This window comes from Nicotiana tabacum, chromosome 17 (genome assembly GCF_000715075.1).
Source record: "Nicotiana tabacum cultivar K326 chromosome 17, ASM71507v2, whole genome shotgun sequence".
Taxonomy (NCBI): domain Eukaryota; kingdom Viridiplantae; phylum Streptophyta; class Magnoliopsida; order Solanales; family Solanaceae; genus Nicotiana; species Nicotiana tabacum.
In genome coordinates, this window is record NC_134096.1 from 63,179,638 (window position 1) to 63,207,051 (window position 27,414).

General features: G+C 36.9%; 1 protein-coding gene across 1 annotated transcript; it reads left to right on the forward strand.

Annotated features, from left to right (window-relative positions):
• Positions 1 to 20,038: 20,038 nt before the first annotated feature.
• Positions 20,039 to 27,414, forward strand: LOC107760178 (ARF guanine-nucleotide exchange factor GNOM-like). Its single transcript, XM_016578194.2, has 3 exons — positions 20,039 to 20,166; positions 22,178 to 23,003; positions 23,348 to 27,414. Exons 2-3 carry the CDS (start codon positions 22,266 to 22,268, stop codon positions 26,951 to 26,953), a joined length of 4,344 nt encoding a protein of 1,447 aa, XP_016433680.2. The 5' UTR covers positions 20,039 to 20,166; positions 22,178 to 22,265; the 3' UTR covers positions 26,954 to 27,414.

A 27,414-nucleotide genomic window follows, 5' to 3' on the forward strand; every position in this document is an offset into this window, starting at 1 on the left:
GGAGAAGGTGTAAGGCATTCCCCGAATCCCGTGGTTCTAGCACGGTCGATTTTATTGACTAAAATTTGGCTTGAATTATTTTTGGATAAAGTGTGTATTATTTGCCTTAAGTTACTATTGTCTAGTGCTGCTTAATAATTAATAATTTTGGCCTAGAAGCGTGCAAGCACACAAAGTCCTTATTTGATTATATATATTAAAACAAAGAACGTGTCGGTACATATGGTTTAAATACAATTAATATTGAAAAGTCAAGGAGCGGAAATGCACACATGACTACTTTATTAAAAAAAAAATATATCGACCAAGGACCGTGTATGAATACATGGTCTACATCTCAAACATGCCTAAAATTGCCTATCGCTTAAATTAATTAAAATGCGCTTCTTTTTTATTTATTACTTATTCGACTGGGAAAAAAAATATTATTATTAAAAATAATTTTTTCACTAATGCAAGATATTAAACCCGGATAAGCTTATGTTAAACTTTTATGGTATTGGGCCACTTATTTTATTTAACAAAAAGACAATTTATTGGTTTTAAAAAAAATGCCCATCTTGTTTTCTATTGTCATTGGGCCTACAAATTTTAGCTTATTTGGCCCATGTTGCTTAAGAGCCTTGATGACCAAGACAACACAAAATAACAAGTATTCTTCTATGCCCAAATTGCTTCTTACATTGATGTCCAAACTAAAATTTATTTATTTTTTCATAAAAGAAACTTACATGCCAATTATTATCTTTTATCTTCTTAACCAACTATTTCTGAAGGACTAACATAATATTTCTACTCATCTACACCAATCATGATACTAATCAAACTACACTCATTAACAACATAGAAACCATGACTAAATAGAAAAACTACAAAAACGGTAATACTTCAATGCTAAAGAGAAAAACTATATTAAGTATAACATTATGTTGACTATAATTCAAAGCATCAAAACATTTGAAGCTAGAAGTCTTTCTTAGATAATTATACATGAACCATGAAAGTAACTCACGAAAAAGAGCCCAAACTAAACAAACATGGTTAAAAGTGGGGTCTTAATCTTTTCCTTAAACTAAGTAATCTTAACAGAATGCAATTTCAATCACATATATAAAGAAGAAAATGATAATTTAACTAATTTTTAACAGATTTACATGATGATAACACTAATATAACATTCATCTTGAAACAAAATCAGATCTAATATGCTCCATCAACCGAACCAGGATCAAATCCTTCTTATCATCATCAAGAATCTGCAATATAAGAATTTGAAAGTTATCTGGTTTGTGGAATAATAAAATACAGCAGTGCAACAACAAAAAACTCAGCAGCAAATACAGTAGAAACAACAACAACTCAAGTGTTAAGACAACCCAGAAAAACTCAATAAAGATGCTTGAAACTGGTAGCTATCAACTTCACAAATTGCCTAAGGGATCTTTCTATTATTTATTGAGGTTTTTGCACTCAAATAATCCTCACAAAACTCTGAAATTTCAGCTTGTTATATGTATTAAGCTGCTGATTTTTCTCAAAGATATATGTCTTTAAGCAACTCTCCAAGATATATCTCAGTATAAGATAGAGTGTGTAATAGAGTGTCACCCTTTTCAGTGAGTAAGCCTCTGCATTCTAAGTGTAAGAGAGTCATTTTTATAGGAGAAAAGCAGCCCTTTCAATAGGCAAATAAAGTTAGATTTTTGGACAGATTTTGGTTCACCAAAAATCTGTCCAAAAGACTGACTTTGTGTGCTAAACACTGTTCAAGGTCTGTCCCAAAGGTGAAAGGACAACCTGAAAATCTGCTGTGTCAGAAGCAAGGAGAAAAAATGTCCTTTCAGCCACCCTACTAGTAAAAGTAAGCTACTATTACCCTATTTTGTGATAAAATAAACTAAACTTCAGATTTTAACCATCAACAACAAACTACTTGCTCAACACAAATCAAACTTGGACAACTATGAACTGACAAAGCATAGACGAGACTAAAAATATAATTGAACTAAGTATTAAAACCAACTTGATGGGAATGAATTCTATTTGTACAAACTAATTACTAAACAAACAACTAAATTCACAAACTAATGCTCAAAACAGAACGAGCATCGTTAACAATCGAACAACGACTAACAACAACTAAATAATCGACTAACTAATTGAACGATTTAACTAATACACTAAAGAACATGTTTAAATCAATAACGAATCTAACAAACCACTAAACTAAATAGAGATAGCTAATTAAATAAACCTAACTTGAAACTCTAATTAACAAGAAATAACCAAAACAGAAAAAAAAAATCAGAAACTAATCTACTAAATAAAAAACAAATCAGAAATTAATTAAAGAGATGACGATTATACCTAACAAGTATGCTTGAAGCCGTTCGAGCCACGAGAAAATGCCGAAGATGCTAAAAGGCGACTACCCGACTCCGAAACACATGTTTCTTTCGGGTAGATGCTAGAACAAAATGCGTTTCAGCATCTCGCCAAAAGAAACGAGTGTCTTTGAGTCGAAAAATAACTAAAATGGGGGTTCAGGGCATTTTGGTGGTGGTGAGGCGGTGGAGTCGTGGCGGCGGCGAGGTGCGGGCCGGCGACGGCGAGGATTTTAGGGGTGAAATGGGTAGGAAAAGAAAGGTCTCGTGGAGCTCTATCCATTCATGTATGTGTTGTAGGGTGCTGTTGGCCGGAGCTTCAAGAATTTGGACCAAAAAGTGGCGGCAAAAGTTTCTTAGATCTAAACTTCAAGGAGTTTGAGGTTTTTTTGAAGGAATTGGTTTGAAGATATGGGAAGAGGAGGTTGTGGAGATTATATGGTATTAATTTGGAGGTGTTTGGAGGTGGTCCGCCGCCGGTGGGTGATTTCCGGCGGCAGCGGCGGAGAGAAGAGAGAGAAGAGAGAAAGAGTTATGGGGGAAATGAGGAGATTTTTCAGATTTTTGAGGCTTTAAATACCTCTTGAGAGATCAAATATGTACCATTAGATCAATGTGTGAGATTTGATCTTGGGTCACTTAATGAAACGCCGTAGTTTTGAGGCAAAACTATGTCGTTCCGGACCCTTTCAAAGGCAGCCCCTTATCTTGCACTTTTGGCCACTTTCTCTTTCAAATTTGGCCCAATTTCTTTCTCAATCCTACTTATTAAACTAAATTTACACAAACAAATAAATTAATTAAGTAACTTATTCAAATGATCAATTAACTAGATTAATTCACTAATTGAATAGTTAGTTAGTTCCTAAAATACACAAATAAAGAAAGAACTATTTTTTTTGGTATTTTTATGATAGGAAATATGCAATCAAAGACACAAAAATTGGGAAATATAATTAAAGTAACAAAACACTAATGACTTTAGGAGGTGTTAAAATAATACAAAAATTAGGTATTCACAGCTGCCCCTCTTTGCTCGAGAACATGAAGAGTTTTCGTGCAAAGAAAAGTGAATTCCATGGCTAATTTTTGCTCACATATTACTCCAATGAAAGCATTTTGTTTTTAAAATGGTGACCGAACCCTGCTTCCGAGGTAGCCTACATATCCTTGTTTAGAGGAATCAGGTCAGTGTAGTTCTGGGAAAATTTGATAGATGGGACTACTAGACACTAGATTTAAGACTGTTGTTGCTGTTGTTGTTGTTGTTGTTGTTGTTGTTACTGTTCCTTGATGCTTGCATCAAAAGGAAAAGATAAAGAACTACATATGTCTGGAAACTAAGAGTTACAAAATTCCTAATCTATGTGTCTTGTGGAGTCAAATCTTGATTCTTGACCTGCTCGCTTGTGTTGACCTTAGATTGGATCTTGATGCTCTTTGAGGAAAGGATCATGGCTCATTCTCGATTTCTTGCTTTCCGGATCAGAGTTCGGGAAAATGAAACTCGAGAAGCTGGGCTGCTGACACATTATCCAAGCTAACTCCAACTATCTTGTGACCGAAAAACTTCTTTATTCTGATGAGAAAGCTGAAACTGCAAGCTTTAATCGTCACAACATGTGCTCTATGGTAGGGACTGCAAAGCCATCAAAGACAAACAAAACGAAAAAAATGTTCTGCCCAAGTTTGGCACTGAGAAAAGTTTGCGAGTTATTGGGTAAAACTGTAGGTCAGCTTATTTTATTTGAAAGATCCAAAAATGAAACTAAAGGCTCAGGAAAGGATGTTCTTATCTTAGGTATAAAATTGATATAACTTGGAATTAGGAGGTGTGTGTCCCATGGGTATCATTGGAATGGCTGTGAGATTGAAAGACTCGAACTAGGAATTGCATCTCCTTGGGATAATGACTCATATTAAGGAGTGCATCTCCTATTAAAATGAATACGGTTGACTCAAGCTAGGAAGTGTGTCTCCTACGAGTGAGGTTGAAAGACTCGGACTAGGAAGTGCATCTCCTAGGATTAATGGTTCATATTAGGAAGTGTGTCTCCTATTGGAATAACTCGAGCTAGGAAGTGCATCTCCTACGAGTGAGGTTGAAAGACTTGGAGGGAATGTAACCAGGGGTTGGCGCCCTGTATCACTAAGAAAGAATGTAACCAGGGGTTGGCACCCTGTATCACTAAGAAAGAATGTAACCAGGAGTTGGCGCCCTGTATCAATAAGGGGGAATATAATCAAGGGTTGGCGCCCAAACTAGGAAGTGCGTCTCCTACGAGTGAGGTTGAAAGACTTGGAGGGAATGTAACCAGGGGTTGGCACCCTGTATCACTAATAGAACGAATGTAACTAGGGGTTGGAGCCCTGTATCACTAACAAAGAATATAACCAGGGGTTGGCGCCCTGTATCACTAAGGGGGAATATAATCAAGGGTTGGCGCCCAAACTAGGAAGTGCGTATCCTACGAGTGAGGTTGAAAGACTTGGAGGGAATGTAACCAGGGGTTGGCACACCGTGTCACTGAGAATGAATGTAACCAGGGGTTGGAGCCCTGTATCACTAACAAAGAATATAACCAGGGGTTGGCGCCCTGTATCACTAAGGGGGAATATAATCAAGGGTTGGCGCCCAAACTAGGAAGTGCGTCTCCTACGAGTGAGGTTGAAAGACTTGGAGGGAATGTAACCAGGGGTTGGCGCCCTGTATCACTGAGAACGAATGTAACCAGGGGTTGGCGCCCTGTATCACTAACAAAGAATGTAACCAGGGGTTGGCGCCCTGTATCACTAAGGGGGAATATAATCAAGGGTTGGCGCCCAAACTAGGAAGTGCGTCTCCTACGAGTGAGGTTGAAAGACTTGGAGGGAATGTAACCAGGGGTTGGCGCCCTGTATCACTGAAGGAGGAATATAATAAAGGGTTGGTGCCCAAACTAGTAAGTGCGTCTCCTACGAGTAAGTTTGAAAGACTTGGAGGGAATGTAACCAGGGGTTGGCGCCCTGTATCACTGAGAATGAATGTAACCAAGGGTTGACACCCCGCATCACTAACAAAGAATGTAACCAGGGGTTGGCGCCCTGTATCACTAAAGGGTAATATAATCAAGGTTTGGCGCCAAAACTAGGAAGTGTGTCTCCTACGAGTGAGGTTGAAAGACTTGGAGGGAATGTAACCAGGGGTTGGCGCCCTGTATCACTAACAAAGAATGTAACCAGGAGTTGGCGCCCTGTATCACTAAGGAGGAATATAATCAAGGGTTGGCACCCTGTATCAGTGAGAAAGAATGTAACCAGGGGTTGGCACCCTGTATTACTAAGAGAGAATATAGCCAGGGATTGGCACCCTTTATCGCTGAGAGAATATAACCAAGGGATGGCGCGTTGTATCACTTAGAGAGAAAGTAACCAGGGATTGGATACCTTGTTTTAAAGTGGAACCTCACTAAGGATTAGTGTACCTTAGGTTGGAAAATACATCTAGGAATTGGTGTACCCTATACTGAACATGCGACTAGGGTGTGGTGTGCCCTATATCAAAATGGAACCTCAACTAAGGACTGATGTACCTTATGCTGGAAAATGTAGTGGTTGATGAAGTTATTATGGGCATGCCTAGAAAGCAGAAGTAGAGTCTTTGAAGAACTTACATTTGGTACATTCGTACTTTGAGAACTTCATTTCTACACTACTTTGTTTCCTGCTTCAAACAAAGAAAGATTTGTGAGTTTAACAGTGGTGGTCGGTTTGTGGCCTTGATGCCCTGAGTAGTTTGAATTTGCGGCCACCTTGCTGAAAAAGAACTGATTCTTTCAGCGCGATACCGAGTTGCTCGGATACTCTGTATTGCTTTCTGGAAATCTTGGGTTTCCATCGTTGCTCTCGACTATTTTCGTACCCGAATGTCTAAGGTGATGTTGAACCGTGTCTATAAAGCAAGTCTTCACTTTGGAGGTTTTTTCCTTTAAAAATCAAACTTGATTATCTTGCACCCAATATCAGTTTGTGTCTGTGGTGCTATCAGCTTTGCCCATGGAGCAAGTCTTACTTAGTGACCTTTTCGATTTCTTCGAAACACTTTGTTCGGCTTATCAGACGAAATCATAGTTGGATTTGTGCCTTCGTCAATACCGTGTATGCCTTACATCATTTGTTTTGCACTTAAGGGGAACATTGATCAATTTTGTGTCCCTTTCTTTGTTGGCCTCTAAGCAAATAGACCAGCAAAGTTTTCTCTTTGGAACTTTCGTCTGCATGAAACCTCAAATATCGTTTAATCTCAATAACTTATTATGCATGTTGCCTTCTGGATATGTCCTTTTTGATGTGCTAGGATAGAACTCGTTTTGTATAGTTAGAAAGCTGGTAACAGATTTTGAAATTATTTCTCTTTTGTTTTTATAAAAACTGACTCAAAATAATAATGCAAATGAATAAAATGACTCGATGTGAAAATGAGAAAGAATAGTATTTAACTAAAAAATGACACTTTACGAGGAGAGAAAGATAGAGTGGGCTCTTTTGAATATGGTAGTTAAGTTTTAATGATCATGACATGCATTTTGGATTGAGCGGCCAAATCTATCTAGCCAATCTACCCTTTCTACTTGTTGTTCCCTTTCGTCTTTGAAATTGGCCTCTTTGTGCCAATCATTTGCATAAAATCATAGCTCACCTTCGACTGGTAGTGCCCCGGAAGGTTTTCACCAACCGATCTCTCTCATTTATTTATCTCTACTTACCATCACCTTACAGTGCCCATGAGGGTTTTCACTAGTAAGACTCTTTTTTTTTTTTTTTTTTTTTTGCTTTCTTGTGTGAGCAACTTGACATTGTTCTATGTCGTGTGACAACTGTTGCTTATTACGTGCTTCACTTGTCATTCTTAGAGATTAATTGGGAGGTCTTTATTTGTATGAATTTTGGATAAGGTTAAAAAGAAATGGTTGTATGAAGGCTCAAAATAGACTCAAGATGATGTGGTTGTATACTTACAACTCTTGGAATCGACTCTTCATAAAAACATAAATAAAAAATAAAAAACTCCCGCCCCAGTTTCAGATACTGGAGAATTTTTATTTTTGATTTGGTTGGACTGAACCCTAGTATAGAGCTGCCTACGTATCCTTTAAAGGAATCAAGTCAAACGTAGTTCAAACTAACACAAAAGATTTCTTTGTTTTTTTTCTTTTCATTTTTCATTTTTCTTTTCTCCTTTCCTTTTCTTCTCTTTTTTTTAAACAACAAATTGACCTAGCTCCTATTTTCTGGTGGCATGTTTTTTTTTTCTTTTTCTATAGTTGATTCCAAAAGAGGGGGTTCAAAGAAAAATAAAATAGGCTCAAAAGGGGTGACGAAGGGTATAAGTATTTAGGTAGCAGAAAAATGGCCTCCCGCCTCAAGAATGTCAAACATACTATCTCTTCTCAGGTTCGGCATTGATAGACATGAATGTCTTCTTGGTTTTGCCAGTTGTACAACTCCGTAGTCAATATCTTGTTCGCAACAAATGATCTTTCACAAATTGGAGCCATATTTTATTGGTCTTTGCCTTGATGTGAAATGATACATTTTAGTACCAACTAATCTATTTTAAATTCCCTGGAATGCACCTTCTTTGGAGATTTGGGTCGTCTTCCCTGATATGATTAGATTATGGCAGGTCGTGGCCAAAGAGCCTTTCATCGATTAGTCCGACTAGGCTTCAAAACTTTCAATTATTCTTAAGCCAGTATTCATGATAGGTTTGAGATAAACATCTTTAATCTCTACGGATATGACTATATTGGTTCCATGTGACACAAGCTTATCATCAAAGTTCTTCAACTTCTTATTTATCCTTCGAGTATTTTTTTCTCGATTCAATTCAAGATTAGACATGCTTTCTAAAATCTAGCCGAAAACTCCGCATGCATGTCATGTCACTAAAATTGGCGTGAAAAGAACTATATATGCAAAAGAACCATACATAGTGGATTAAAATGAGACAAAGCGAAAAGTTGCATTTTATTGATTAAAGGATAGAGAGGTTTGATGACAGGACAATCAAACAACATCTGGATCACAACCTCGAAATAATACGGATGATAGAAATTATGACAAAATAAGTTACCAATACTCCTTCCCGGCAAGGTGGGGAGTGTCTTTCCAATTATCAAGCCCAAACATCTTAGCTACGAATTTGCGCATCAACATCAAACAGGACCTTCAACAATTTTGATTGCCTTGCATTCAGGGGACAGGTTCTTGACATTTTTCACCAAACCGTACCCATATTCTTTATCATTGTAAATCATATGAACAGTGCGTGCTTGGTCATGACGTTTAGGATGACATTATCTTGAACCACGATCATTCCTTCTTGAATCATCATTTCTATTTCCTTATTCAAAGCCCGACAATCCTCAATGCTATGCCCCTGGATATTAGAATGGTACATTCACCGTACATCAGGGTCAAAAACCTTTTGAATATAGATCAGGAACATACCCTTGAAGCGGCTCAATCATGCCACAACGTTTTAGCGTTTCAAACAAACTTATGTAGGATTCTACGATTGGCGTGAAATTGTCCCTCTACTTATGTTCCTTTTCACACTCTTGTTTTGGACGAGGACGAAAGTATGTTAAAGTCGGGGCTCGCATATGTTGGCGATTGGATGGCTTGGTATAAGACTGAGCATTGAATGTTGCATACTGTGGAGCAACTGAGTATCGTGGATCCGGGGGTTGAGATGTTCCCCTTTGTTCTCTTTTTGCCCGTGATGCCATCATGGCCTCCTCATCTTTCTTCTTTTGATTAACAAGGTTGTCCGGCCTATTCTGGATTTCTTGGGTGGATGCTTTGAGATCTACTTGACTTATAATTCAGCCAGTATTGAGGCCATTCTCGATCATTTCTCCTATCTTGATTGCGTCAGCAAAAGGTCTGCCCATTGCGGACATCATATTTTGAAAATAATCAAGATCCTGAGCCTGAAAGAAGACAGTGATTAACTCATTGTCATATATGGGTGGCTTAACTCTAGATGTTTGCTCTCTCCACCTAACGGCATACTCCCTGAAGCTTTCAGTCAGCCTTTTCTTCATATTGGACAGGGAATTGCGATTTGATGCAATGTCAATGTTGTACTGAAATTGTTTGATGAAGGCTTGGGCCATGTCATCCCAAATGTGCCAGTGAGAGAAATCTTGGTCAATGAACCATTCAGAGGCTATCCCCACAAGGCTCTCCCCGAAATAAGCCATCAACAACTCTTCTTTTCCTCCCGCGCCCCTTAGCTGGTTGCAGTACTTTTTCAAGTGGGCGATAGGGTCACCGTATCCATCATATTTCTCAAATTTAGGGGTCTTGAACCCTGGTGGAAAATGGATGTGAGGAAACAAGCATAAATTACGGAATGAGACACTTTTGTAACCACCTAGTCCTTGTATGTTCTTTATGTTCAGCTCAAGACTTTTCATTTTCCTGACCATCTCATCTGGCTCTCCTGTCTTGAGAGCTTTTTCGTTTTCTGTAGGTGACTCATACTGTATGGTCTGATTATGTGGAGTCGAAACCTTAAAAGCCATATCTGGAGAGTAGCACTGGCCATCATAAGCATGATATAATGGCTCAATGTTTGGTCTCGACATATGATTTGGTGGCAGGATTGTATACACTGGCGCGCCAGACATAACGAGAGGGGTGTTCCTAACCGGTGTGGCATGAGGTCGTACATTGGAAGTACCAGGGGCGGCAGGGAAATTATAATTTGGCACATACCCCGGATACAGAAGGTGATCACTCGTTGTGGGGAGCGGTGGTTGAGTATCCTGGGGTACGGTGTAAGTTCCCTCTGAGGGACCCTGAGGCGGAGGCTGACCGGAGACCCAAGCCTGATACACGTCAGACATTTGTCATTTTAATCTTCTTACTTCCTCCGACTCTTTCTCAACTGATTGACCCTGAGGGTCGTCACTAACCACCTCGATTTCATCATTGTTAGCCATTGCGACCTTCTTCTTAGAGGTAAAGTAATGATGTGTTGCCAGTTTCACCACAAACCAACCACCTTAAACTTACTAGATAAGAGACAACAAACGTGTTAGGGTTAAGCATTTTATAGATATGAATCAGACGTAATATGCCATGATCCTAACAATATCACCACTTCTAACATGCTTTTGGAAGGCTTCATGTTTCATTCCGGCTTATAAGGTTGTTGCATATTATTTTCTCTCTTTCTTATCTTTTCTTCTTCTTCTTCTTATTCTTTTTTTTTAAACTCCTTTTTATCTTCTTCCCTTTATTTTGGAATTATTGAGAAATATTTCGATCGAACATTTTGGGGGTTGCCTACGTATCATGTCGCCGAATGAATCAGATCGTTACGTAGTTCAGGGAGATTGGGAATAGACTGACCCATTTTTCATTTTCTTGTTTTTATTTATTTATAAAGATTTTTAAATATATATATTAATGGAATTTTGAATTTTTTTTTAAAAAAAGGAATTCTAAGAAGGAAGAAAATATTTTGGATTTTGATTTGAAGATTATTTTTGTTCTTTTTTTCTTTTTCGAATGAAAGGATTTGGAAAAGAAGGAAAATATTTTTGGATTTAATTTTTTTTTGGATTTTCTAAGGATAGAATTCTAGAGAGGGAATCAAGGAAAGGGAAACTATTTTTGAATTTTTCTTTTTAAAAAAAACAAAAACAAATTGGGGCCGGAACCGATCAGGTTTGCTTACGTATCTCATATTCGGTAAGAATCAGACCCGCGTAGTTCGGTGGATGAGAAATAAAAAGGTAAACTAACTCCTTTTTTTTCATATACAATTAATCCGACAAAACCTCCTAGCAAAGGAAATATTTTTTAATTTTTTGTTTTGATTTTTTTTTGGTTTTATTTTTGATTTGGTGAAAGAATATTTTTTTGGATTTTGGGAGAAAGACTTTTTTTTTTTTAAAAAGAAGAAAATATTTTTGGATTTTTGGTCTCAAAAAAAGAAACTTCTAAAGAAGCAATTATAGGAAGATATCTTTTTGGATTTTTAAAAATTGGGGGCCGGAACCGATGAGGTTTGCCTACGTATCTCACTTTCGGTGAGAATCAGACCCGCGTAGTTTGGTGATAAAATTTTCAATGAAACTAACTATATTTTTTCTCTTTATGAAAAATTAATCATGGACACCAAACGCACCAAATCACTTTGGTTTTTTTTAATTATTTATTTTAAAAAGAACGAACATTTGTATAGAAATCGGGAGCATGTTTTTATTTTTTTTATTGTTCTCTGCTTATTCAACTATTCCACCCTAAAGTCGGTCGACATGCAAGCCTCCCAAATAAAGTAACATGTAGCACATAAGTGAACGTTATGGTCTTAAAGAGGATACCTGTCTTTTACGGACCCGACCCCTGTGTCGAGTTTCACTAAGTCAAATGCACGTGATGCAAATAAAGCGAACCTACTAGGGATATCCGGCATGAGGTATGTTCTTCTAGGTTTTAAATCCTGATGGAGAAGGTGTCTAGACTGGCTTACTCGAGCGGACAACCCGAGCCGAGGAGCGTCAAGCGTTACCAGTAGTAGAACAACACTAGCTAGCTAACGACTCTCTCGCCTAAGCATGTGTGACTAAATCCTTCACCAGAAGCTGGTAGACTAACTGCTTTATCTCAAGACAGAAATTTTGTGATGCCGGTAGTCAAACACAACATAACTAACTATAAGAAGACTCAGAGGGGTGCGAGAGAGGATACCATTTATATGTACAGTTCAACAATATCAAAACAGTATAAAGTGGACAAGTAACAGATTAGGCCCAAATAAATCACAATATATACAAAAATTAATAAAGCCAAATAAAGTCAATATACAAGCTCGAATTCTTAATGTCCCCAGTAGAGTCGCCAGAGTTGTCACACCCCTTTTCTACCCGCAAAATAATATTGTGTGGATTAAAGGGTTTTTTCAATTAAAGTGACAAAATTGAGTAGGGGTTATTTTATTTACAGAGTCGCCACTTGGAATTGATTTTGTTGGTGTTCCAGGACACCTTTTATTTGAATCCCTAATCAAAGGAAGATTTGACTCTATTATTATTGGTCTGCGAAAACAAAGTGCGGGTAAGGAATTCTGTTAACCGGGGAGAAGGTGTAAGGCATTCCCCGAATCCCGTGGTTCTAGCACGGTCGCTTTTATTGACTAAAATTTGGCTTGAATTATTTTTGGTTAAAGTGTGTATTATTTGCCTTAAGTTACTATTGTCTAGTGCTGCTTAATAATTAATAATTTTGGCCTAGAAGCGTGCAAGCACACAAAGTCCTTATTTGATTATATGTATTAAAACAAAGAACGTGTTGGTACACATGGTTTAACATGCCTAAAATTGCCTATCACTTAAATTAATTAAAAAGCGCTTCTTTTTTATTTATTACTTGTTCGACTGGAAAAAAAAATATTATTATTAAAAATAATTTTTTCACTAATGCAAGACATTAAACCCGGGTAAGTTTATGTTAAACTTTCATAGTATTGGGCCACTTATTTTATTTAACAAAAAGATAATTTATTGGTTTTAAAGAAAATGCCCATCTTGCTTTCTATTGTCATTGGGCCTACAAATTTTAGCTTATTTGGTCCATGTTGCTTAAGAGCCTTGATGACCAAGACAACACAAAATAACAAGTATTCTTCTATGCCCAAATTGATTCTTACATTGATGTCCAAACTAAAAATTATTTTTTTTTTCATAAAAGAAACTTACATGCCAATTATTATCTTGTATCTTCTTAACCAACTATTTCTTAAGGACTAACATAATATTTCTACTCATCTACACCAATCATGACACTAATCAAACTACACTCATTAACAACATAGAAACCACGACTAAATATAAAAACTACAAAAAACGGTAATACTTCAATGCTAAAGAGATGAACTATATTAAGTATAACATTATGTTGACTATAATTCAAAGCATCAAAACATTTGAAGCTAGAAGTCTTTCTTAGATAATTATACATGAACCATGAAAGTAACTCACGGAAAAGAGCCCAAACTAAACAAACATGGTTAAAGTGGGGTCTTTATCTTTTCCTTAAACTAAGTAATCTTAACAGAATGCAATTTCAATCACATATATAAAGAAGAAAACGATAATTTAACTAATTTTTAACAGATTTACATGATGATAACACTAATATAATATTCATCTTGAAACAAAATCAGATCTAATATGTTCCATCAACCGAACCAGGATCAAATCCTTCTTATTATCATCAAGAATCTGCAATATAAGAATTTAAAAGTTATCTGGTTTGTGGAATAATAAAATACAATAGTGCAACAACAAAAAACTCAGCATCAAATACAGTAGAAACAACAGCAACTCAAGTGTTAAGACAACCCAGAAAAACTCAATAAAGATGCTTGAAACTAGTAGCTATCAACTTCACAAATTGTCTAAGGGATCTTTCTATTATTTTTTGAGGTTTTTGCACTCAAATAATCCTCACAAAACTCTGAAATTTCAGCTTGTTATATGTATTAAGCTGCTGATTTTTCTCAAAAATATATGTCTTTAAGCAACTCTCCAAGATATGTCTCAGTATAAGATAGAGTGTGTAATAGAGTGTCCCCATTTTCAGTGAGTAAGCCTCTGCATTCTAAGTGTAAGAGAGTCCCTTTTATAGGAGAAAAACAACCCTTTCAATAGGCAAATAAAGTTAGATTTTTGGACAGATTTTGGTTCACCAAAAATCTGTCCAAAAGATTGACTGTGTGTGCTAAACACTGTTCAAGGTCTGTCCCAAAGGTGAAAGGACAACCTGAAAATCTGCTGTGTCAGAAGCAAGGAGAAAAAAATATCCTTTCAGCCACCCTACTAGTAAAAGTAAGCTACTATTACCCTATTTTGTGATAAAATAAACTAAACTTCAGATTTTAACCAAAAAAAAAACTACTTGCTCAACACAAATCAAACTTGGACAACTATGAACGGACAAAGCATAGACGAGACTAAAAACGTAATTGAACTAAGTATTAAAATCAACTTGATGGGAATGAATTCGATTTGTGCAAACTAATTACTAAACAAACAACTAAATTCACAAACTAATGCTCAAAACAGAATGAGCATCGTTAACAATCGAACAACGACTAACAACAACTAAATAATTGACTAACTAAGTGAACGATTTAACTAATACACTAAAGATCATGTTTAAATCAATAACGAATCCTACAAACCACTAAACTAAATAGAGATAGCTAATTAAATAAACCTAACTTGAAACTCTAATTAACAAGAAATAACCAAAACAGGAAAAAAAAAATTAAAAAAATCAGAAACTAATCTACTAAATAAAAAAAAATCAGAAATTAATTAAAGAGATAACGATTATACCTAACAAGTATGCTTGAAGCCGTTCGAGCCACGAGAAGATGCCGGGGATGCTAAAAGGCGACTACCCGACTCTGAAACACATGTTTCTTTCGGGTAGATGCTAGAACGAAATGCGTTTCAGCATCTCGCCAAAAGAAACGAGTGTCTGTGAGTCGAAAAATAGCTAAAATAGGGGTTCGGGGCATTTTGACGGTGGTGAGGCGGTGGAGCCGTGGCGGCGGCGAGGAGCGGGCCAGCGGCGACGGGGATTTTGGAGGTGAAATGGGTAGGAAAAGATAGGTCTCGTGGATCTCTATCCATTCATGTATGTGTTGTAGGGTGGTGTTGGCCGGAGCTTCAAGAATTTGGACCAAAGAGTGGCGGCTAAAGTTTCTTAGATCTAAAATTCAATGAGTTTGAGAGTTTTTTGAAGGAATTGGTTTGGAGATATGGGAAGAGGAGGTTGTGGAGATTATATGGTATTAATTTGGAGGTGTTTGGAGGTGGTCCGCCGCCGGTGGGTGATTTCCGGCAGCGGCGGCGGCGAGAAGAGAGAAAGAGTTAGGGGGAAATGGGCGAATTTTTCAGATTTTTGAGGCTTTAAATAACTCTTGAGAGATCAAATATGGACCATTAAATCAAGGGGTGCTCAATGGGTGAGATTTGATCTTGGGCCACTTAATGAAACGACGTAGTTTTGAGGCAAAACTACGTCATTCCGGACCCTTTTAAAGGCAGCCCCTTATCTTGCACTTTTGGCCACTTTCTCTTTCAAATTTGGCCCAATTTCTTTCTCAATCCTACTTATTAAACTAAACTTACACAAACAAATAAATTAATTAAGTAACTTATTCAAATGATCAATTAACTAGATTAATTCACCAATTGAATAGTTAGTTAATTCCTAAAATGCACAAATAAAGAAAAAACTATTTTTTTGGTATTTTTATGATAGGAAATATGCAATCAAGGACACAAAAATTGGGGAATATAATTAAAGCAACAAAACACTAATGACTTTAGGAGGTGTTAAAATAGTACAAAAATTAGGTATTCACACTATGTATTTATTTCATTTCCGCTTTGTATACTCTATTATTAGAAATTCATGATTTGTACTACTAGTTCTTGGGGGATGTATACGATTAAGATGTTTATTCACTTAAATTACTTTAATAATTGTTATTAAAATTGGATAATCGAAAGTTGGCTTACCTAGCGGGTTGGGTTAGGTGCCATCACGACTAGTTGGATTTTGGATCGTGACAAGAGGCCTGCTACAGACACCAGTTACACCAACAAATTTCTAAGTTCCAAAATCACTCTGTAGCCTACCCGAAACTCACTCAAGCCCTCGGGGCTCCAAACCAAACATGTACGCAAGTCTAAAAATATCATACGAACTTGATCGCACGATCAAATCGCCAAAATAACACCTAGAACTACGAATTTAGCACCAAATCAAATGAAATTCTCAAGAACACTTTAAAATTCATATCTTCTCAACTGGACGTCCGAATCACGTCAAATCAACTCCGTTTCTCACCAAATTTCACAAACAAGTCTTAAATATCATAATGAACCTGTACCGGACTCCGAAACCAAAATATAGACCCGATACTAACAATGCCAAATTTCAATCAATTTTACTAAAAACAAATAATTTCCAAACTTTTAATTTTCATCAAAAATTCATAACTCAAGGTAGGAACCTCCGAATTCGATTCCATGCGTACTCCCAGGTCCCATAATTCAATACGGACCCACCGGGACCGTTAAAACATGGACCAGGGCCCGTTTACCAAAAATATTGATCGAAATCAACTAAAATCAACTTTTAAGGCATAAATTCTTATTTTTATCTATTTTCAACATAAAAGCTTTCCAAAAACCTGTCCGGACTACGCACGCAAATCGAGGAGGGTAAGAATGAGATTTGTACGGCTTAAGAGCGCAGATTCGAGTTCTAAAACATAAGATGACCCTTTGGGTCATCACATTCTCCACCTCTAAAATAACCGTTCGTCCTCGAACGGATATAGAAAAGTACATGGGCTGGTGAAAAGGTGGAAATATCTACTCCGCATATCGGACTCGAACTCCCAAGTAGCTGCCTCAATAGCCTGACCCATCTACTGCACTCGAACTGAAGGGTAACTCTTTGACATCAACTGACGAACATGCCGGTCTAGAATGGCCACCAGCTCCTCCTCGTAAGTAAAATCTTTGTCCAACTGGACAGAGCTGAAATCTAACACGTGGGACGGGTCACCATGATATTTTCGGAGCATAGACACATTAAAAACCGGATGAACTGAGGATAACCCTGGAGGCAACACAAGTCTATAAGCTACCTCCCCCACTCTCTCGAGGATCTCAAATGGCCCAATATACCTAGGGCTCAACTTTTCCTTCTTCCCAAATCACATAACACCCTTCATGGGCGATACCCGAAGCAATATTCTTTCTCCAACCATGAATGCAATAGCACGAACTTTACGATCAACATAACTCTTTTGCCTGGACTGACGTGTACGAAGTCGATCATGTATAATCTTGACCTTGTCCAAAGCCTCCTGAACTAAATCTGTGCCCAATAACTGAGCCTCCCATGGACTCAGAGGAAGTTCGATGTAGTTTGGGTTAGATATCCCCACCTTTTCACCAGCCCATGTGCTTTTCTATGTCCGTTCGAGGACGAACGATTATTTTAGAGGTGGAGAATGTGATGATCCAAAGGTCATCTTATGTTTTAGAACTCGAATCTGCGCTCTTAAGGCTTAAAATATCATTCTTACCCTCCTCGATTTGCGCGTGCAGTCCGGGCAGGTTTAAAATATTGACCGAAGTCAACTAAAATCAACTTTTAAGGCATAAATTCTTATTTTCATCAATTTTCAACATAAAAGCTTTCCGGAAACCTGCCCGGACTGCGTACGCAAATCGAGGAGGGTAAGAATGAAAATTTTAATTTTAAGAGCGCATATTCGAGTTCTAAAACATAAGTCATCACAGAGATCTTGTATATGTATATGTACATACCTTGAAAATGATTATATAAATAATTTAGCTTTTTAGGGGGCGCTGTTGAGTAAGACAACGGTGCCCCCTCACATTAAAATTCTGGGTCCGTCTCTGTCTATCGGTATTCATAAAATATGACATGGCGCGGTAGAGTAACAAAAACAGTGTATATATACACAGCTTCATTACTTGTATGGCTTAGAGTAGCGGTGACATTCCTCATATACGATACTGTAATTGATACTTCTCAAATGACTTCACGTACGTAAATGCATAATCAGAGTTAATAAGGAAAGTTTGACATGTTAGAGGAAACAATTCTTGTTTAAGCAGATTTAACACATCTACAAATTTAATTAGTGTTAAGCTTTCAAAAATTTAGTGCATAGTTACTTGCATTTCGATCTGCATAACTTTATGTTAAATGCCAGCTAAACTGGATATCTATATTTGCTTAATTGCATATGTTTGTTATCATCAATGCGCTCTTGTTATGTCCATCTCCAATTTGTACAAAAAGTTGTATGGTTTGGACAATATTATGAAAGAGCTTTTTGAGGATTTTTTTGGGAAGAAGTTTTGGTAGAAAGTTTGCGGCCAGGGGAGTGAGCACAAAGAGTATAAAAAAACAAGCTTGTACTAAAACAAAAAGGCAAAACAAAGAGCTCGAAATGCCCTTTTGTGTTTTTAATGCTGGTTTTGTTTATTTGATTCGTTTCGAAGTAGTCGTAAAAAATTTCATCTGCTGTGTGGAGTTGCTGATTCCTTCAACAAAAGCAAGATGTCACTCTATGCCCCTCCAAATGGAAGTTCCAAAACAATTCATATTCCCAATAGCAAACAATGAATATTTTATATTTTGATGGAAATAATAATGGAGAACGACTCAACTTCTACTAGAAATTCATGTTTGGACATTTACATAAGATCTCAAATTCTCCCCCTAAGTAAAACTACGAGGATATTGTTGTTGTTCTTATGGTGAGAGGCATATATCATCAATTTATAGATGTTTAATACTTTTTCTCCAAAAAAAGAATAATGCATATAAAAGAGATTTATTCATTTTAGGAGTTTTTTCCCTTCTTTCAAGAAAGAGAATCTTAATAAATTAGAAATTCAGGATAAAACCCTAACAAATGTCTATCCTTATAATTTGATTGAGTAAACCAAATTACGTGCACTAGTTGCATAAATATAAGTATATTCTATACCATAACACATATAACATAAATTATACTCCCTCCGTTCACTTTTAGTTGTCAAGTATTTCTAGAAATAAATTTTTATTTTTACTTGTCACTTTTCGTATATCAAGAAAAAAAATATTATTTTTTCTGTTTTGCCCTTAGTATTAATTGTTCATTCCAAATAATTTTTCAAATCCATTAAGACTATACATCAATTAATATGAATATTATGGTAAATTATGTATTTTATTTATTATTTCTAAATGGGTGTGCAAAATCAATAATGGACAAGCAAAAGTGAACGAAGAGAGTATACTGTAAAAGTAAAAATTGTGTGACATACTTATATTAGTTCTTATATTAGACCTTAAATTTAAATTGTATGCTAGTGTGTTGTTGGAAAAACACCTAAGTGGACCGAGTATAATAAACCATATTAATTAGCTATTGACTATTTAGTTATTAATAAATAAAATAGGTTGTTTGGACTATGTTCAATTCTGTAAAACATGTTACACGTTCCTCTGGTTTCGGAAGACATTTCTTTTTCGTAATGCAAACACAATTTTTCCAGTTAGGTCATGATATGATTTAGTTAACAGCCTATAATTTGCTCGACATAACATTACATTCCATCAAACTCAGTGCTTTTCTTACCATACAACGAAAAAAAAGAAAGAACAGATAATTAAAAAAATATAATTTCTTTCATTCCCAGTTTGGGTGAAACAGTTAAAATTTGGTTTTGTAATTTTTTGGACCAAAAAAGTTTTATAATTTTTCGGAAAAAAATAATTTTGATCTATTGAGCCTTTATTTATTTTTGTTAATATTAAAACAACAATAATAATAAAACATTAGTTCCAAGCAAGTTAGGTTTACTAAATGAATCCCGATCTACTATATTCTCCAATTAGACTCATCTAAGGCAAATATTTTATAGTATAAAAAACAAAAACTAGAAGTACTAAAGTTTTCTATATTTTCTAATATAAAAAAAATGAGACAAAATTCTCAAACATGCAAAAGGTAATTAAGAGAGAGAATAATAATGAAAACATAAAAATTGACTTTCTGACCCATCGTTTAAAGAATGACAAAGAAACCTCCAAAAAATCAACTAGCAAAAATCATCTGGGAGCGAGGACCGTGGTGACGAGAGCAGCTTTCAACATTAATGTCTGTAAGGTATTTTTCACTTTCCTCTTGATCCAATGGATCACTTATATATATATATATATATACATATATATGGAAGCTGAATTTCGAAACTCCAAACTGATCTTCAGTTTATTATTTCATTCTCAATTATGTTCCCGATTGTTGATTTTAGTGGCCAATTATTAGATCCCGTAGTTCGAATTTAAAGCTATTTTTCCTGAATTTTCTCTCACACAGTTTCTTTTCATCATCATAATTGATGTGACATTGTGAAATAATTATATAATGAGTTTTGTATGCTATTGAAAACCGAAAAGGTGATTTTGACTTTGCAATTGGTGGTCTTAGATAATTTTGTGATTTTTTTTGTATGTCATACCCTAAACCGTAAGATCATTTGAATTGAATTGAAATGTGATTATTCGGAATGTCGAGTCAATTTTCCTTTTTCTGCTATTTGCCTTTTTGGTATGGGATTATTTGTTTCAGTGGGTGGGGTGGTGCTGGTGTTTTTTTTCCTTACTAAATTATACAAATCATTTATACCTCAATGTCAGGCTGGTTGCAGTCAGTTATACAATCTTCTATATTCATTTTGCTCTAATGGTGCTCATTTCATTCCAATGCTAAAAATTTACATTTTAAGCTATGTTGTTTTGACTCTTCAAAAACATTTCTGGGTACGTGTCGGATCCTTCAAAAATAGTGCATTTTTTGAGGATATGACGTTGGTGCATCAACATTTTTGGAGAGTCCGAGCAACATAGATTATAAGATTTATTAGGGGTTCTCCATGATAATCATTTAGGAGAGAAGTTCAATATTGATTGCAGAATGCTGAAGGCAAAGCTTATTCTTGATATTTCTAAGAATGCAAAGATCTATGGGTTAGGACAAAGCTTTTCTTTGTTCTTGCTTGAGAGTATTGGATAGAAGTGCTTGACAGAATGATCTAGATGATATATTAAATGAACGTAACATAGCATTTCGTGTTGTGCTCCTTTTAACTTATCTTTATTTTCCACTTGTTGCGTCAAAGAAAGATAACCATATAAGAGAGAGAGTTTGACATTTGAAAGCAGCAGAAACTTGGAAACTTGGACGCCTAGAAGAGTACTTGAAGAGTAGGGTTGACTTTCTAATAATTGATATTCAAGTTGGAGAAGAATTATCAATTATTCAGGAAATTATAAATTTATTTACTTACCAACATTACCAAATTACTTAAACCCATTTATTAAACTTTCATAATAATTTTTTTTTATTACTGCCGAAATCTCTATTGTTTTTCATTGGCAAGGGGAAAGTTAATTTACAGAGAAATTCAATTTTGAATGAATCTATTGGATGACAACATTATGATTGGAATACTCTTAAGTCACTGACGATAATTTACAATGCTGTAAATATGGTGTAATGCTGCAAAGGACTTCTTTGTTCAAAAACTATTAACTTTATGTATTAAAAAATACGTATTAGTTTAAGTACTTGGAACGAATTTGGTTTTATTAAATTTTACTTATTTTCTTGTAGAATATTAACTTTAGAGAGTCGACTATACCTATCGACTAGCTAACCATTTTACTTTTTCCTTGAGATAATGCGTATTAGCATGCAAAGATATCCAAAACCTTCTTCAACATGTAACTTTCTTTGGTGCTTCGTGTGTGGTATTGAAGTTGTTATGCATTAGATAGATAATAAATCCCTCTTGCATGTGTAATCCCCTAATGTTTATCACCACATATGTGGGTTCTAATTTAGTGTTTAAGTGTCTGAGATTTAATATTTTAATTACATTGGAAAAATCTTATCCAGTACTATGCTGCTGTAGCTATGAAGACGTCCAGTTATTTGCTTCATCTACAATAAATTGAATCTAGAATGACTCATTTTAGTACAGATGTAAAAGTATCTGTTGGCATCGTTTTTTTCTTTCTTTCTACATTTTCTCTTTTTTATCAGATATAATAGTAGAGCATAATTTGAAAATGGTTCTAGTCAGTGTCACTCAGTTTTCTATCCCGCTCTTTTGCAGGGACTGATTTTGCCAAGATGCTGCTTGATTCATGCTGTAGCCTTTTGATTCTTTTACAATTCAAGTGAGCTGAATTAAAAGTTAAATCATGATGGGGTGCCTTAATCAGCAGAATGAAGTCCATACTTCATTTTCAGAACCCAAGGATTGTACTTTAAAGCCTTTAAAAGGTGCCTTAGCATGTATGGTAAATTCAGAAATTGGTGCTGTTTTGGCCGTTATGAGGAGAAATGTAAGGTGGGGATTTCATTATGCTGATGATGACGATCAACTAGAGCATCCTCTCATCCATTCTTTCAAGGAATTGCGGAAAAATATCTTCTCATGGATACATCATTGGAACAGTGTTGATCCGCTTATATATCTACAGCCCTTCTTGGATGTGATTCAATCTGATGAAACTGGTGCACCAATAACCGGTGTCGCATTGTCATCTGTTTACAAATTCTTAACCCTTGAAATAATTGATTCAGCTATCTTGAATGTGGACAAAGCTTTGCATCAGATAGTTGACACCGTAACAAGTTGCCGCTTTGAAGTGACTGATCCTGCCTCTGAGGAAGTGGTGCTGATGAAGATACTTCAGGTTCTTTTGGCTTGCATGAAAAGTAAGGCATCAGCAAATTTGAGTAATCATCATGTGTGCAACATTGTAAACACCTGCTTTCGGCTTGTTCATCAAGCTACTGCCAAAAGCGAACTACTGCAGAGAATAGCAAGACACACGATGCATGAGTTGGTGAGACATATTTTCTCTCACCTGCCTAACATTGACAGCAGAGGGCATGAATTTGATGAGCAAAGTAGATTGTGTGCTGACGCAGAGGTAATTGGGACTCTTGATTTGTATATTTACATTTACTTTTTATATCTCTTTTATGTTTTCTTTGAATGAGACCATAGCTGCATGTACTAGTGATTCCTGGTCAAATTTGACTTTTTAAAATGTACAGTTTAAATTAATAAAATCAATATTAGGATTGCAAATTGGCCTTTTGAATTGAACCTAGTGTGATTCTTATCCAAGCCTTCTTAACTTTTATGCTGATTCACAAAATTGGTTGAAGCTTGCATATGGCTTACACTCAGCTCAAGATGAATTTGGGGCTAGGCCAAATACTGAAATCTGACAGAATCCCTTCTTGTTTACCGTCACTTACTTTTATGCAGGCAGGCGAAAAACAACATGACAATGGTTGTGTTAGTGCAGAATCGACTGGTAAGTCAGTATCGGCTGCAGTTCCTTCAAATGCATCATCAGTCAGCAAGAGGGATGAAACAGCAGATGAGAAAACTCAAAAGGAGGAGATTGCTTGTAATATAGAAAATTCTATGATGGATCCACATGGGATCCCTTGCATGGTGGAGATATTTCATTTCCTATGTTCTCTTCTGAATGTGATGGAGTCCATTGAAATTGGTTCAAGATCGAACCCTATAGCATATGATGAAGATGTTCCCTTGTTTGCGCTGGGTTTAATTAATTCAGCCATAGAAGTAAGTGGTGCCTCTCTTGGAAATCATCCCGAGTTATTGGCTCTGATACAGAAGGAGTTGTTCCACAATCTGATGCGTTTTGGCTTGTCAATGAGTCCTTTAATTCTTTCAACAGTTTGTAGCATTGTTCTAAATCTGTATCATCATATGCGTACTAAGTTAAAACTACAGCTTGAAGCTTTCTTCTCTGGTGTGTTATTGAGGATTTCCCAAAGTAAGCACGGAGCTTCTTATCAACAGCAAGAGGTTGCGATGGAAACGCTTGTTGACTTCTGCAGGCAGCTTATGTTCATGCCTGAGATGTATGCAAATTTTGACTGCGACATTTCTTGCAGCAATGTATTTGAAGACCTTGCAAACTTGTTATCAAAAAGTTCCTTTCCGGTCAACACTCCGCTATCAGCTTTAAATACGCTTGCCTTGGATGGTCTAGTTGCCATGATCCAGGGTATGGCCGAGAGAATAAGCCAGGATTCATTAGTTTCTGAACAAGCTTCAGTAGATCTTGGTGAATATAGACCATTTTGGACAGAGATATGCAAGGACTACAGTGATCCTAATCATTGGGTTCCATTTGTTCGTAAGATGAAGCTCATAAAGAGGAAATTGTTGATCGGAGTCGATCACTTTAACCGAGATCCAAAAAAGGGTATGGAATTTCTCCAAGGAGTGCATTTGTTACCTGAGAAACTTACCCCAATAAGTGTAGCATGCTTTTTCAGGTATATGAATGGCCTAGATAAGAATCTTATCGGGGATTTCCTGGGAAGTCATGAAGACTTCTATATTCAAGTGCTTCACGAATTTGCTGGAACATTTGATTTCCGGGACATGAACTTAGACATAGCCTTGCGAATCTTTTTGGATACTTTCAGATTGCCTGGAGAATCGCAGAAAATACAGAGGGTGCTTGAGGCATTTGCTGAAAGATATTACGAGCAGTCACCAAATATTCTGGCCAATAAAGATGCTGCGCTGTTGTTGTCATACTCACTTATCATGCTTAACACTGATCAACACAATACACAGGTCAAAAAGAAGATGACAGAGGAAGATTTCATCCGCAACAACCGGAGAATAAATGGAGGAAATGACCTCCCTCGGGAATTTTTGTCTGAGCTTTACCACTCCATCTGTGAGGATGAGATCCGGATTATCCCAGATCGAGGTGCTGGTACTCCGATGATGGCACCAAGTCATTGGATTGGCCTAGTTCATAAATCAAGGCAAACTTCCCCATATATTGTATGTGATCCTGGTCCTTATCTTGATTACGACATCTTTGCTATTTTGTCTGGTCCTGCGATTGCTGCCATCTCAGTGATTTTTGATAATGTGGAGCAAGAAGATGTTTGGAAAACATGTATCAATGGATACCTTGCCATTGCCAAAATTGCAGCTGCATATAGCTTCGATGATGTATTAAATGATTTGGTGGTATCTCTTTGCAAGTTCACTACCCTATTGCTTCCTTCTTATGTTGATGAATTTATTGTTGCATTTGCGGAAGATGGTAAAGCTAGATTGGCCACATTGGCAGTCTTCACAATAGCAAACAAATATGGTGACCACATTCGTTCTGGTTGGAAGAACATCCTGGATTGCATTTTGAGTTTGCACAAATATGGCCTTCTTCCCACACGTCTCTTTAGTGATGCTGCTGATGACTTAGAGCCTCCTGCTGATGCGGACCCAAGGAAACCTGCGACACTTTCTCCATCACCAACTCATGTTCCTTCTTTGGCTCCATCAAGGAAATCATCTGGCTTAATGGGCGTATTTAGCCAACTGTTATATCTTGATGCAGAAGAACCTGCACCACAGCCAACTGAAAAACAACTTGCCGAACGTCAGCAGACTCTTCAGACGATTCAGAGATGTCAAATTGATAGCATCTTTGCTGAGAGTAAATTTTTGCAAGCAGAGTCCTTGTTGCAGCTTGTTCGCGCCCTTGTGTTGGCTGCGGGCCAGCCTCGCAAAGGAACTAACTCTTTGGAAGATGAAGAGACTGCAGTATTTTGTCTAGAGTTGCTTATTGCTATCACAATAAATAACCGGGACAGAATAATGCTTCTTTGGCGGGTTGTTTATGATCACATAGAAAGTGTTGTCCATTTAACAACAATGCCGTGTACTTTGGTAGAGAAGGCTATCTTTGGTCTGCTTCGCATATGCCAAAGGTTGCTTCCTTACAAGGAAAATCTGACAGATGAGCTCCTCAAGTCTCTGCAACTTATATTGAAGCTTGATGCTCGGGTTGCTGAGGCGTTTCTTGAACAGATAACCCAGGAGGTTATGCACCTTGTCAAAGCAAATGCTATGCAGATACGATCACATACGGGCTGGCGGACGATTATATCTCTGCTTTCTTTTACTGCTCGGCATCCAGAAGCATCTGAAACAGGATTTGAGACACTATCATTCATCATGCATGATGGGGCCCACCTCTTGCCTGCTAATTACATCCTCTGTTTGAATGTGGCAGCGCAGTTTGCCGACTCCCGCATCAGAAATGTTGATCAATCTGTGAGATCTTTAGACCTGATGGCTGGATCACTTGTTTCTCTGATTAGATGGTCTCACAAGGCGAAGGAGGCACTTGGGGAGGAGGCTGCTATAAAAATGACCCAGGATATAACGGAGATGTGGCTCAGGCTGATACAAGGAGTCCGAAAATTTTGTTTGGACCGGAGAGAAGAGGTTAGGGATCACGCCATCTTGATGTTGCAGGGGTGCTTGACCGGAGTTGATGGGATTCTTATCCCGAAAGAATTGTGGTTGCAATGTTTTGATCAGGTGCTATTTACATTGCTGGATGAATTACTCAATCTTGCCCAGAAGAGTTCCGTGAAGGATTACAGGAGCACTGAAGAAGCAATTGTTGTGGCCCTGAAGCTCATGTTCAAAGTGTTTTTACAGTCTTTGCAGCAACTTTTCCAGTTGACATCCTTCTGCAAACTATGGTTAGGGGTATTGGGTCTAACAGAGAGATGCATGAAGGTGAAATTCAAAGGGAAAAGGAGTGAGAAGATCCCTGAACTCATTCCCGAGCTCCTAAAGAATACTCTACTTGTCATGAAAACAAGTGGAATTCTGGTGCCAAGTGATCCCAGCGGAGGGGACAGTTTCTGGAAGTTAACATGGTTGCCTGTCCACAATATATGCCCATCCCTTCAATCAGAAGTCTTTCCCACTAATGAATTGGAGCAGTTGGAAAAGCAGCACGTCCAAGCAGGTTGTAGTCCTCTTACAGAGGGAAATGTTCTCGTCTCCCCCTAGTAATATCACAGTTTTGGTATAGTGAAATTGACATATTCTTTGTTGGCACCATCATTAGCATAATTAGATGGTGAATTTTTCAGCTGAGAGCAGATTAAGCTTAAAAGATCTATTGCAGCACCATTTGGGAGCTGCAGGAGCAAATCCAGTATCAGCTTCTTCGCTGTTTCCTTTGTGATATCTTCGTCTGAAAGCTTTATAGTGCTTTCATTTCACTTTTTAAAAGGATTTATGCAGCCCTGTTGGCTGTCGATACAAGATTTAAGTAAGGGGGTTACTTAAGTGCAATTTTGTGTTGCCATCGCGGTACCTGTACTTAAGTCGGATAGTTTTTACCATTTTTGCTGTACAATACTACCATACTAGTACAAAATAGTGATTGATAGTACAAAATATTCCGATCAGGTTGATACATAGTTTTCTTCAAATGATATGTTCCAATTAACTAAGAAATTTCATAG

What these genes read in the sequence shown, in the direction of transcription:
- LOC107760178 (XM_016578194.2), top strand. Translation starts at nt 22,266, where the DNA reads ATGATGGGGTGCCTTAATCAGCAGAATGAAGTCCATACTTCATTTTCA. An exon ending in GATTGTGTGCTGACGCAGAG is followed by an intron (nt 23,004 to 23,347) that starts GTAATTGGGACT and finishes ACTTTTATGCAG; the next exon opens with GCAGGCGAAAAACAACATGA.